The 13699-nt window shown below is 34.4% G+C and overlaps 3 protein-coding genes across 3 annotated transcripts; all 3 read right to left on the bottom strand.

The window, feature by feature from the left end:
• Positions 1-418: 418 nt before the first annotated feature.
• LOC143569659 (uncharacterized) lies at positions 419-7605 on the bottom strand. The gene is made up of 16 exons (XM_077055519.1): positions 7456-7605; positions 7243-7382; positions 7096-7156; positions 6065-6280; positions 5625-5897; positions 5107-5241; positions 4901-5026; positions 4738-4782; positions 3859-3966; positions 3098-3240; positions 2896-3019; positions 2738-2812; positions 1162-1452; positions 953-1045; positions 658-811; positions 419-582 (listed from the first exon to the last, which is right to left on the bottom strand). Exons 1-16 carry the CDS (start codon positions 7603-7605, stop codon positions 419-421), a joined length of 2298 nt encoding a protein of 765 aa, XP_076911634.1.
• Positions 7606-7773: 168 nt separating this feature from the next.
• LOC143569658 (uncharacterized) lies at positions 7774-9615 on the bottom strand. The gene is made up of 2 exons (XM_077055518.1): positions 8911-9615; positions 7774-7791 (listed from the first exon to the last, which is right to left on the bottom strand). The coding sequence occupies exons 1-2, from the start codon at positions 9613-9615 to the stop codon at positions 7774-7776; spliced, it is 723 nt and encodes a 240-aa protein (XP_076911633.1).
• A 117-nt stretch (positions 9616-9732) lies between these two features.
• On the bottom strand, positions 9733-10293 carry LOC143569657 (uncharacterized). Its single transcript, XM_077055517.1, has one exon. The coding sequence runs from the start codon at positions 10291-10293 to the stop codon at positions 9733-9735; it is 561 nt and encodes a 186-aa protein (XP_076911632.1).
• Between the last annotated feature and the right edge of the window lie 3406 nt (positions 10294-13699).

Genomic DNA, 13699 nt, shown 5'->3' with positions numbered 1-13699 from the left:
TGAACTAGGGAGAATAGTAGAGAGAAACTCTTATTGATTAATATGTGTAAACTATGACAAGGACACGTATATATACTAGACCAGTCAAAAGGAAACGGTAATAACATAATGGTGAGCAATGACGTAATAATTGTTTGTCATAAGGACTGATTTATAACATCAATATCTTAATGATAATCGATCATATATGACAATTGAAGTTCTGCCAAGATAAAACGAACTAAAGTTTTTTTTTTTCTTTTTTTTTTGCTACTACAAAAGATAAAGCCCTAATTTTAACCAAATAAATACTAAAAAATTACCTTAAAGGAATACGAGATACGAGTCAGTAACCAACTTCAAAGGGATCCATTATCCACATAACATAACCAATTTGCATAATCCATTATAAAACACCTATCTTTCTAGTAAACATGATTTAGACAGGTTTTGATGTCTTGTTTAGGAGCAACTCCCTTAACTCCTTATTCGATTTAGGCTTCTCCTCCCCTGCACCTGAAGAAGATGCTGCCTGTTTAGGCGGCTGACCTAGGGCTCTAGGAACAGCAAAAGTGTTTCTCCCCTTTAGTTCAACTTTTCCATCTTCATCGTCACAAACCAAACATCAAATACTAACTACTCATCCAATATAACCATGTATGTAATATATGAGCTAACCTTGTGTTTGTGCCGCTGAAGTTTTGGGTCCTTTTCTTTTGCCCTTAGGATCCGAACGTGCAATGCTCAACTTCTTTCCGAGAAGCATTTGCTTATTCTTTGCCACAGCTGCCTCAAGGTGTGTATCATCACAGAAGTCGACATATGCCAATCCCTTTATACAACAAAAGTCAAAAGTGTCATAATAAATAATTATTATCATAATAATAACAAAAATAATAATAATAATAATAATAATAATAATAATAATAATAATAATAATAATAATGATAATTAACAAAAGTAAAAGAGAGACCCTTGATTTTTTAGTGAACTTGTCCAACAGTATTCGAATAGCACCAACGCCACCAACATCACTGAAAAAAGCACGTAGGTCCTCAGAATTCGCCTGCAAATGTCACACAATCACTTTACAAAGCACAAACACAACATTTATCACAATCACTTTACAAAGCACAAACACAACATTTTATCAAGTGTATAACGGATAAGAAGAAAAGTTGCCTTGAGATTTAGATTTGATACGAAGGCAGTGCATTGGTCAGTGTATTGCTTCAATCTCTCAGGAGCAGGGTCTCTTGTATTTTCCACTTTAACTGAAGTCTTATCATTAGCTTTAACCTTTTGTTTTTTTGCTGGTGACTCTTCATTAGCTGCTGCTGCATCTGAAGATGACTTTCTCTTTTCACCTTTAACTTTCTTAGCAGGATCGTCTTTATCAACTATTGATGAAGTAACATTTTTGCTCTCTTGTTGTAACCTAAATAACTGTAACTCCTGCAGCCGAGGACTCACCTACAATAACAAGATATTGCATCACACCCCAGACACCAACCCGGGCCGTCACAACAAAACTACAACAAACTGGCTGATTATAACAAGTCAGTGAGAAACTGACATACAAGTCCAAAAAACTCGTGGCTTGCTTGACTTGACATGATTTGAAACTGAACCGAGCCTGAGCCAAGAGTGACTCAAATTATTTCACCCTTATTTTATTTTATTATCAATATCTATATCTATATCTATACTATATTTATAGGAGTGAGGGACCTCTTAAATTTTAAGAGGTACAATAAACTATGTAAAAGGTAGAGCACACCATGCATAAAACTTTGAGACTTTAGGGGCAATTTTGTCATTAGGACACCATCATCTATACGATGAATTATAACTCATTAAAAACAATTACAAGTTTGGTCCTTCAACTTCAATCACATTTTGTTAATTTATATAATAGTTACACATTACCCCCCTTATTTTAAACCAACTACACACACAACTTTCAAATGGCTATAACTTTTCACACGTTAATTTTTTTTAAATATTACACCATAAAAACAAGTATTTTATTCTCTTTAATTAAAGTATGATATTGATATAGTTTTTTAATTTTAAAAAAACTTAAATGTTACGTGGTTACCAGCTAAGACTGACAAGCATATCAGGTCGAGCAGGTTCGGGTCAGAACAGGTTGATACAAAATAGAGTTAATTTGGTTCAAATTACACGCGTACTGTTGAGAGGTTACACGCATACTGACACTGGTTAGGTGTTCGATGCCGCATTTGCATGCTTAACCCGCCGCATCGCGCGGAGCGCCCAGCTAGTGTATACGTACATGTATGTAGGTTCTTCCCCACCCAGGAGCTACTTTACCATATTCAGAATTCAAGGTTTTAATAAAACCCCTACAGTAGTTCGTCTTTGGACCAGATTTATAATCGTTCTCAACAGTTTGTGTAGCCATAAATCCTATTGTATTCATTGAAAATGTACAAATAAACAAGCAGATTATGATATTTGTTAAATGAGTTTATTTATTTTGTCGATTCAAATGGGTATATGTTATTTTGTTAATTCAAATGGGTTTAAAGACCTTTACCTTATGTTAATTCCATTAACATATTGCAATTTGAAGTTACAAACTGAGTGTTTGAATATTGTACTTTCAATTCTATTTTGTTTAAATATGCGCTTATTAATTTTTTTTATAAACTGAGGCAAACCAAACTGGGATGAGCCCGAGCTTGCTCAGGCTCCGCTCGTGAACAGCCCTGTGACATACAATTAAAAGTACCTTGTGTAAAGCATGTTCAAAATCTTCTAGTGTACCAAATTCCCTCTCAAAACGTATCCATGAGTTGCATATATCCTGAATGTTAGGATACAAAGACGTTATAAACTGATTAACTGAATCGATGAAGCAAAAACATATGTTTACAATATAAGACATACCTCAGAACCTGTCCCATGAAACCTTTTACTGTAGCATCGTTTGTATAAAGCTCTAGCTTCATTTATGTGTCCCATCTCAGTCTCCATTGATATATAGCCTTGCCAAGCTTCTAACATAGACCCGCTATAATTATTTATAAGACTTTCAATTAGCAAACTGGCAAAAGTTGTTATATTAAATAAAATAAGTACAACTCTGAACCTGTTCTTAAGCAAGCTTTCCCACACTCCACGAGCTGCAGCTATATCTTTCCCGACATTAGACTCCAGACGGGCCCAATAGCTATGTATTTGCAATAAACTGGATGTGTTCTTTAATTGCGGTGACAAATAATCACATGCCCTCTGGAAAACCATCTTATATAAGATAATAGTTGTAAACCGATTGATGAAAAGCTACATAGGCAGATGAATGAGTAGCCACTATCGAAAGCCCAAAAAGACTACTAGAGCGATAAACGTAGAAAGTAGACAATAACTACATAGTTAAAAGTGATTTAAACACGGTCAATCCAAAAGATATTACAACTACCATTATTTTAGGTGAAATAATATACTTACAACGGTCAACCCAAAGTAACACAATTTAGGCCAAATAATATATTGAATTTTTTTATTATTTATATGAAATAATAAAGCATTCAAGTAATCCAAAAAGTGTGCAAAGAAAGAATACAATTCGTGAAATTTTTATCTCAACTTCCAAGCATATCAAATTAGAATTTCTTAAAAATTTCTCTTCATTTAAGAGAGCTCCAAATAACCTTATTGGACAGCCACACAATGGCACAAGTCTAAGGGTAAATAAATATAACCTAATAAGGTAATCCAAAACTGGTACGTTGCCTAAAAATGTAATAATTCGTATGTGTTATTTAAGCAAGTCTTTTTATGAAGAATCAAGTAACATTATCAAATAGGATGAAGCAATAACCATAAGATTAATAAGAGTATAAGACAAACCTGGAAAGTATTCCTTATCAAGGAAAAATCTAAGCCATCATCCAGTTCTTTAGCAAACAAGATTCTCCTCCTCAGACCATCAACTCTAGTCAGAAATATATCTGCGTACTGAAATTATCATACAGTTATTAATCAAAAACATTCATGATAACATTTCAACTATTATAAGGCGTTAAATAAAAATCACTTCTCTAAACTAGAACCTTTGGAACACCTTATCCTCAAAACTCCCACTAACAACTAATGTCACATAAGAGAACTGTTTCATTAGACCATATGGGTGTGCATGAAACCCAAAAACCGATCCGAAACCAAAAAAACAAAAACAAACCAAAATAACCAATCCGAAACAAAAACCAGCGGTTTGATTTTATCGTAAAAACAAAACTTTCGGTTGAGTTTTGGTTTTACGTGTAATTAAACCAAAAAGACCGAACCGAACTTATAGATTTTCATTTTTTTACTTTTAAGTAATTTATATTAAGTTTTAACACAAATAATTTAACCCAAATGTATAATACCAATTAATAATTAATTATTAAGCAACCAACCTCAGGCCCAAATTCCTTACTGTAGTCAAGATTTTTTTGGCCCAAAATTTTCAGGCCAAAGTGACAAAACCGAAAAAAAAAAAAAAAAAAAAAACCGAACCGAACCCCAACCAAGAACCAAAAAAAACCAAACCGAACCCCAATCAAGAACCCAAAAAAAAAAAACCAGAACCAAACACTTTTAAGAACTCAAAAACCGAAATTTAGGTTTTCGGCTCAGTTTTAGCCCCAAACCGACCCATGCACACCCCGTCAAACATATGAAATTAAGAAAACAACATCAAGTGATGATAAAAGTATTTAAAGAAATGAATTAGTATGGTTATACCTCATCTATGGTAGAAAATGTGCATTGCAGAGATCTTTCAAAAACCTGAAATGGATGAGACATCTGGATCAGTGGTGCAACAATCATAAACACCTTTTAGAATTAGTGGGCACTTCATTTTTTAAATAAATTTAAAAAAAATAAAATAGAAAACAGAACATACATCAGAAAGATCTTTCTCAGAACCACGACTCCTTTCAAGGTATAGCATGAAGCAAACCCATAGTTCTCCAACCCAAGGGCAGTTCCTTGTAGCCCTCTTAAAAATATCCCTCAAAGTTTTGTCTGTCTGCCATTTAAAAAATAATTAACTATTAAAAGGTTAAACTCTTAATGTCCAAAAAGAAACAAATAAATGTTAACTAAAACCTTTAGGGCTTTGTTTAGGTAGCTCGTGTAATCAATCCAGAGATCACCAGATATAGGAAATTCAGTTATTGCCCGCTCATACAAGCCTTTAACTCGAGCAGGATCTCCAGAGGACTGTTCAAATTTCAAATAAGCCTACAGAAACAAAACATGGATCATCAATCATACAATAATATGCAGGTAACAAAACGAGTTATTGTCAAACGGGTAATCTTCTTGCAAGTATCAAACCAAGTTAAGTTGACCTGAAACACTTTTGGCCCAATACGTAATTAAAGTGTCAAATATGATTACAAATACTATACTGATACAACACTAATCTAAATATTGCAACAAAAAAAAATTGATTGAGAAGGTTCTTATGCATGCAAAATGCACTTTGTGCAACTTTACACACATAGTCCAAAAGTTCTATACATAATTGATGTTTCAAATATGATTATAAAAGCCATTTTAATCAACAACAATCTAAATTACAAAAAAAAAAAACAAAAAAAAAAAGAATCAGGTTAACTTACCATAAAACTTTGAAACCGTTCTGTATCAGACACATCACTTAGTATTTTTTGTTCGAAATCGGCACGCACAGTCAGCATGTCTAAAGCCTTCTGATAAGCAGAAGCAACATGAGATGAAAGTCCATCTATACTGCTACTATTGGCATCAAGAATATTCCCTTGTTCAGACTCCCATGCCTTGTAGGTCAAAAGAGTTGACTTCATGTCCTGATGTGGAATTGACAGGTGTCGATGATATATACTACCAACTCTTTGAACCTGCTTTTCCCTTGCCTGTAAACCAAAATGTAAGTAATCATAGCAGCAAAAATAATATGATAACAAACAATCCTAGTTTTGGATAATTAAAGTTAGAAGAACAATAATAGTACAAAAGAATACGACAAATGATCCCAGTTTTTTCAGTTACAGTTAGAGAAAGAAAGAAAATAAATATATACCTCCAAATCCGTCTCATCCATGCTATTGAGAATAGCTTTCTCAAAACTTATATATGCTTCCCATAATTTACTGCCTTCAGCAACATGTAAACCACATGCAATGAGTGCACGCTCAAATAGGTCACGTGCCTTCAAAATTCCAGTGGGTGCAAGTTCACAAACAGAAGAATCATACTTTTGAATGAAATTCAAGTAGTCACACCACAGAGAGACAGACTGCATAGAAAGAATACCTCATTAAGTTTGATAACTGAATTCACTACTGAAGACACAAAGCAGTATGAGACAATTTATCCCCCAATAAAAGTTTGACCCAATAAACCAGTTGACAAAAATGCAATACTATTAAACAATAAACACATGAACATCTTAATAATAGTAGTTTCGAGACATGTAATAAAAAAATAAGACAATACCAGAATAAAGTTACTAAAATACCAAATACAACAAGAACGAAGCTAACACTTGATCAAAATGTATGGAGAGCTAATATTGTTCAGTATACACAAAATTGTAGCGTGCAACAAAAGTTTCTCACCAGATTAAATATTATCTATAACACTACATGATGCATTCCATATGGGCATTTTAAAACGGTACAAAATTTAAGCAATTACAATACTTGGAGATTCTGGTACAACATCTAATTCAAAGGTAAAGAGAGTGCACATTTGTCTTTTGTTTTACTTCATCAACGTACTTAACTGTAAATGCTATTTAGTTATTTAACGATTACTTACACTACAATTTTATTTAAATACACCATAAAAGCGAGCATTTTTTTTTCTTAAATTTGAGTATGGTAGTGCTATAGTTTTTTATATAGTTCAAAAAAAAGATTGCGCACACCTTTCTAGTTCCCAAATACAACCGCAAAACAAAAACAGTGATATGAAGCTATAATCTCAAAGCTCCTCACACCATGTAGTCTTGTTAAACTAGTTGAATAAGTTTAAATAATTATTATCAGTTAAACTAAAAGTGATAGCTATAATAGTTAACAGAATTATAGAAAGAGAAAAAGAGGTTACGAAATAATCAGAGACTCCACGCTCATAGAGGCTCTCAATCGTGGAAACTGCATCTTCATGGCTACAATGAAGTAAGTAGAAGAAATGATTGTGTGTTATTAATATTAATCATGTATTATGGAAAGGAAGGAAGGAAGGAATGGTTACGGTGAAGAGGATATGAGTGAGATTTCGTCAGTGGCCCATTGGTGCCACATTGCAGGAGTCAAGGGAAACAACTCCTTCATGGCCTCCCTTGCCACCCGCAGTTTATCCAGCTCTCCTTGCTTCCTTAAACCACTGATATACTAAACAAAAACATTACACAAATTCAAATTCAAATTCAAATTCAAATTCAATAATAATATAGTTATTAGTTACTTGAACATGTGCGTCGTAGTTGGCCGGATTGGTGGAGAGTTCCGTCTCTAGGGTTTGCAATTCCAATTCCATAGCAGCAGTAGTTTCTCCATCAGATGATTCAGAGTCACAAGAGGTTGTGTTCTTGTCATTTAGGGTTTCTTCTTCCATCATACGCACGCTCTCTCTCTCTCTCTCTCTCTCTCTCTCTCTCGCTCTTCCAATGCCTTTGCCTTTCTCGTTTTCTTTATTCGTCACCAGACCACAAACTAAACTTATTCGGTGTTGAAAATACCCGACTAGTTTGTTGAAAATACCCCCCCCCCCCCCCCCCACCACTCAAAACCAGTTCAGTATCTATCGGGTTTAACAAAATATAATATACTAATTTGAGACCCGTGGGCAATTAATGAAAATTTTAATATTTAAACGTTAAGCAAAATACAATCAATAACTCAGTTGTCATATATTGTTAACTAGTTTGATCCTCCCGTTTACGGGAGTTTATTTAAGTTTTTGTTTTTAATCGTTTTGCTATTTTATGATGATTTATTTTATTTTTTAACGTAGTTTGTTTTAATTTAATACATATATATTAGTTTGTTATTATATCTTTTTGCGTTTGGGTATTTTCAATTGAGATGTGTAGGTTTTTTAGATTTTTAACGAACAAAAATACATGAACACAAACATGTTGATCTTTTTAAATGAGCAAACATGACCACAAATGTTTGTCTAGTGAAAAAGGGGACGTTGATGTAGTTGACGATGGCGAGTAGTATCGGAAGTTAACCAACGATGGAGATGATAGACCATTAATGAAGAACATGTAAAGAAGATAAATTAAATTAAGGTTTGAGGATGAAAGTATTTACCAATAAATAAGATCTTATAATCCATTTGAGAGCTATTAGGGTTTGGTAAGACCCATAACCCGTGGAAATTATTCTTTGATGATTAATGGTTATTTCACAAATAAATGAGATGTTATAACTCGTTTAAGGGCTATCCGGGTTTGGTGAGACCCATGACCCGTGAAAATTATTGTTTGATTATGAAAGAGTTTCACAAATAAATGAGATGTTATAACCCATTTAAAGACTATATGGGTTTGGTAAGAGCCATACCCGCGTTTTCGGGTCAAATGCATGAGAAGCCTCCATTTTGAAATTTAACAATCTGGTGGCTCTAAAGAATGGGGGGAACAACCTGAGAGCGACACGTAGGATTTTATAGTAGGCAATTATATAGATAGTTAGATACAATTACAAATTACAAAAAAAAAAAAAAAAACATTACACAAGTATTTTATAAATAAGAAAAAATTTCCTTGTACACAACATTTGTTGTTGTATTAGTCAGATTACCTTGTTTATCAAGAATCAGAATCTTTATCCCACTCCTGCTTGTAACTCTTGACAAGGCGACGTATAGTTGTCCATGTGAGAACACGGGTTCTTTTAAGTACAAACCTACCTTTGATAACGATTGACCTTGGCTTTTGTTTATCGTCATCGCGAAACACACTGCAAGGGGAAATTGTCGTCTTTGAAATTTGTAGGCTATTTTTTTGTCTGATTGAGTCAGTGGCGATCTATGAATCAAAACTGTATGACCAATGTTAGTTCCAGAAATAATTTTGGCTTCAACTACACGAGTACCTAAAGATATAATCTGTAGTCGAGTAACGTTACATAAGCCTTCTTTCTGGTTAAGATTTCTAATGAGCATAACAGGAACACCAACTTTTAGCACTAGTTTGTGGTTTGGTAGTCTGGATATTCTTAGACCATTAAGCAGTTCAGGAGAGTATAAAGTTGTATCAACAGTGTCATTGATATATTCTGAACTGCATATGGTATCTGAACTTAAGTACTCGACTTCATCACCTGGAAAAAACTTGAGCAAACTATCATTAATCTCATCAACAATTTCGTTTGTTGGTGCAAGTATTTCTCTATTCTGAAAGTAATGTTGGTTCTTGTAATTCTGTAGAATATTAGGATATACAAAGTCAAAAAGTTTTGATATAGAATCAACTGAATCTTTTATAAATAGATCGTCAGGTATATCTATCGTTGCAACACCATCATTAGGACCGCCAATAGTACCTTCACCTATATCTAAAATCCATTTAGCAAATAATTGGGTTCCCTCAACATCAGATGACGGCGTACCCATAGTTAACCTTAGGTTTTTTGTTAATGTCAAGACATTGCATTCACTCCAAATATAAGAAGAACATAGAGAGGCGTTTACGATGTCTTGTCTAGTGTCCTTTTGAACTATAGGTAGAATTTATCGAAAGTCTCCTCCAAATACAACAACTTTTCCTTCAAATAGCAAATTAGAAGATAAAACATCTTTTAAAGACCTGCCAAGAGCTTGAAAGCCATGTTTGTGGTGCATTGGAGCTTCATCCCAAATTATTAATTTGTTTTTTTTTTCTAATAATTGCGCCTCATCTGTACCTGGATCCATATAGCAAGTAGAATCCTCATTAAGATTTATCGGAATATGAAACCTGGAATGTGCTGTGCGACCTTTGGTTAACAATAACGAAGCAATTCCACTTGAAGCAACAGTTAGGACGGTTTCGCCTTTTGATCTTATGGCAGTTGATAAGGTCTTCCATAAGTACGTTTTACCTGTTCCACCATAACCATATACGAAGAACACACCCCCTTTATTCTGTTGAATAACCATCATTATACGATCAAAAACATTTTTTTGATCATTATTAATTGAATTAAATAGAGTTTGGAACTCTACTTTTAGCAAGTTTTGATCGTATGACAACTCTTCTTGAATCAAACTATTAGACGCAATAGATATATACTCGGCATCGGGGAAAGGCATGGTTTGATATTTTCTTAAGCTTGAGATATTGCGCAGCAAGATTTTTTCAATCTCAAATAAAGTGAGATTCTTGATTTGATCTTCGGTTAGCGATAACTCAGTTAAAATTGAATAAAAAATTAATTTCCAAATATTAATGACTATATATATATATATATATATATATAAAGATTGCAAAACTAACTTCCAAAATATTGATACTTGGTGACTTTAAAAGACGTCGTTGGTTGTAAAGAATGTCATCAGAAAGCCATTTCCAAGGATTTATCCAAATATGCTCTGGTTTAGAAAGGTTGTCAGTTGACAACATTGTAGCGAACAACGTGCGTACTCCGTGACCCAACGATGAATGGCTTGCCTCTTCAATTGCCTCAATGTATTCTTGATCGTCTTCTAACAATCAAAGAGAGTAGCAGGCGTCTCTAAACGAAGGTTGAAGACGACCGTTAACGGTACGGATTTCTTTGAACGATTGTGGACCTTTAACTCTGTTCAAAAGAATTCGTAAGAAGTACGCTTCCCCAGCTGCAGGAGACATGGCATGAATTCTTCCTATGGAGAATCCCGATTTTCTTCGTTCCCAACGACGGGATTGAGCATGCCAAACAAATTCAGTAGGTAATTCAACGTAAGTCAATTTACGCGCGCTAGCATACTTTTCCTTGCACTTCATCCAACCAATAAACATGGAAGAGAAGACGCTCTCAACTTTTTCCAAGACATTATCAAGATCATCATCCGCACCATAAACTACATGTTGTTGTCCAGGAAGATGGAAAGGTAGGCGGGTAACAGAAGGCATCCTGTAATGGACATCATAGCCGAAAATACGCCAAGCTGCCTCAGAAGCAGATAAATAACGACAGTCATAAAACTTTTTGCTTGTTCCACGTTTGCTTGTGTGTCGTTTTTTGAAAAAAAAAAACAATGGCTCGATCAGGTCCTTTGTTGATGTATTTAAACAAACACTTTATAGATGACGCCTGATTGCACCATTCAACATTAATGTGTGCTTGATATCGTTTTAATAGGTACTTGTTGTAGGGGACCACACTTCGGTTATCTAATTGAATGTCTCCTTTTTGAACAAATTGACCAGAATCGCGTCTTCTATACTGGGGATAACCTTGTGAATCGACAGATGTTGCATCGCGAAAGTTCTTTGGGAATTTTTTTGAACATTTGTTGTCAAACATGCACGAGCAGGTCGGATTATGGGCACCACATGGACCGTGAATCATCAATTCACTCACAAGGTAATGTAATTCAGGGTCCTCATTCTTATCAGGAATCTTCGCAGAAATAAAAGGATCAACGTGTTCTAAATCGGGAAGCTTATGATCGGCATGCATAAATAAGCACATATGAGCATGGGGCAAACCACGCTTTTGAATTTCGATTGTATAAACAACTGCATGAAAAGTTTTGTTTATAAATAAAAACATTAACGGGTTTCAGTTATATGTTTCTACATAACTGTAATACTCTTATATTAGAAAATACGATGAAAGAAAAATATGTTAAGGATTCATACCTGCTTGTACTTTGCCGAGGACCGCTTTATCCTTCAGGTCTTTTAACAGGGCGTCAAGCTTGATTTTAAACAATCTGCACAAGATGTCGGGCCTATCCTCTGAGTTAAGACGAAGGTAATATGACGGTGCGTCCCACTTTTGAAACACTGGATGTTCCATGATCTCTTAGATGCATGAGGTTCTCGTACGTTGATGATCTTAGTTTTGTTTGTTGACTACGTATAAAAAAAGTCTTTCGCTTTCAATCATCGTATAACCGTCAATTAAAAACTGTTGTAACAACCTCCTTGAGTTTAAAAGAATTGAGAACTGATTGAGCCTATCTTGAATCCTAAAGGCGAACCATTCCCTCATTGTAGTAAAAGGTCGTTTGCTGTCATCACCCTCGTTAACACCTCTACGATATATGTCAACTCGATAGCCATCTTCACCGTTAGTAAATATGATTGGATATTGAAGAGGGACATATGAAGGATGTAGTTCACTTATAGGTATTATTTTCCCGTCCATAGTAGTTACACGAATATCACAAGGCTGAAGGGAGTCGGAAGTGTCTCCTACGATTAAAGCTGCAACTTCAAATGTTGTTGGTAGGTTGTAAGTTCTTCCATCCTTTTGTTGGTTTGCAATAAGACGTAATTTTAAATCAATATGAGGGTTCTCTTGCAAAGAATTTCTTGCTATTCTATACGTAATAAATAAAACATTTTGTGAATCTAACATTTCTTTCAAACGTTTAATAATCTGAAGATCCATTGCATTTGCAGCCTCAGTTGGCATATTCTTAGAGTCATTGAAAAATAACATGAAACACATAAATATGAATATATACCCAAATTCTCACAAATGTAATATCGCATGCATAAGAAAGGGACGTGGTACTAAAACAAAGATATTTTGTTGTATAGTTGTAAGTGTGATTACATACACAAATATTTTTTGTCGGTTTGTAAGCTCGTTGTCGGTGTCATATATGTACAACTGTGAGAATTTGGGTTTGCATCCAGGTTCAGGTTGAAGGCTTCCAATCGAATGATAATTTTGACCACTCGACCTGAATACAAATGGACCTTTTCCTCGATTAATGGTTGTATCGATTTTACCTCGCATTGAAGTAAAGAAAACATCGAGTTGTAACGTCTAATGTTTTTCAAAAATATTTGCTTGTTGCGTCAATGCCTCGAAATAGGTTTTCATATCCAGGGTTGTATGGGATATATTCTGGTAATTCGACCTTCCTATAACGGCAGCATAGCGAGTAACTTCCTTTTGCAATTTTGTTTTGTCCCCTCTTCGCTTCATCTTTCCAAAGTTTTGCATGACATATCACACATACAACATTTTGATCACCATGATCCAAGTAATCTGATTATAATTTTATAAAGTTAATAAAATAATGAACAAACTATATAAGGAACAACGTAAGTAGTAGTTGTTTAACAACCTTTAGACACGCCGGAAAAAATATCAACATCAATTACTTGAGGCTGTTTATTTGACTGTTGTGTCGTTAGAGAAGACTGGATATTTGATGTGGTTGATATTTTTCTACCCCTTTTCATATCCATTAATGTTTTCCTCGATCTACGATTATCTTGTGAGACGGAAGCATCAATTTGAATACCTAGAATTAGGAATAGTTAGTTTTAGTTCGATTATAAGTGAAGATTGAATTTGATGGGAATAATTATGTTACTCTTGTTTATTTGTGTGACATATGCAGGAGACTGGCGTAGAGTTGAATGCTTGATGACGGTGAGATACGTTTTTGTTTCTTGTTGTCTAAATTTAGCTTTTGAACCTTTCGTGCATGTTGAGCACGTGTAATACCCAATATATTACCTATATGTTTGTATTTGCATGAAAAAAGT

The sequence above is a fragment of the Bidens hawaiensis genome, unplaced genomic scaffold, assembly GCF_021521415.1.
Source record: "Bidens hawaiensis isolate Kalapana, Puna unplaced genomic scaffold, B.hawaiensis_p1.1 tig00024632_1, whole genome shotgun sequence".
Classification (NCBI taxonomy): domain Eukaryota; kingdom Viridiplantae; phylum Streptophyta; class Magnoliopsida; order Asterales; family Asteraceae; genus Bidens; species Bidens hawaiensis.
The sequence above is the reverse complement of the archived record's forward strand: the minus strand, read 5'-3'. Positions and strand labels throughout refer to the sequence as shown.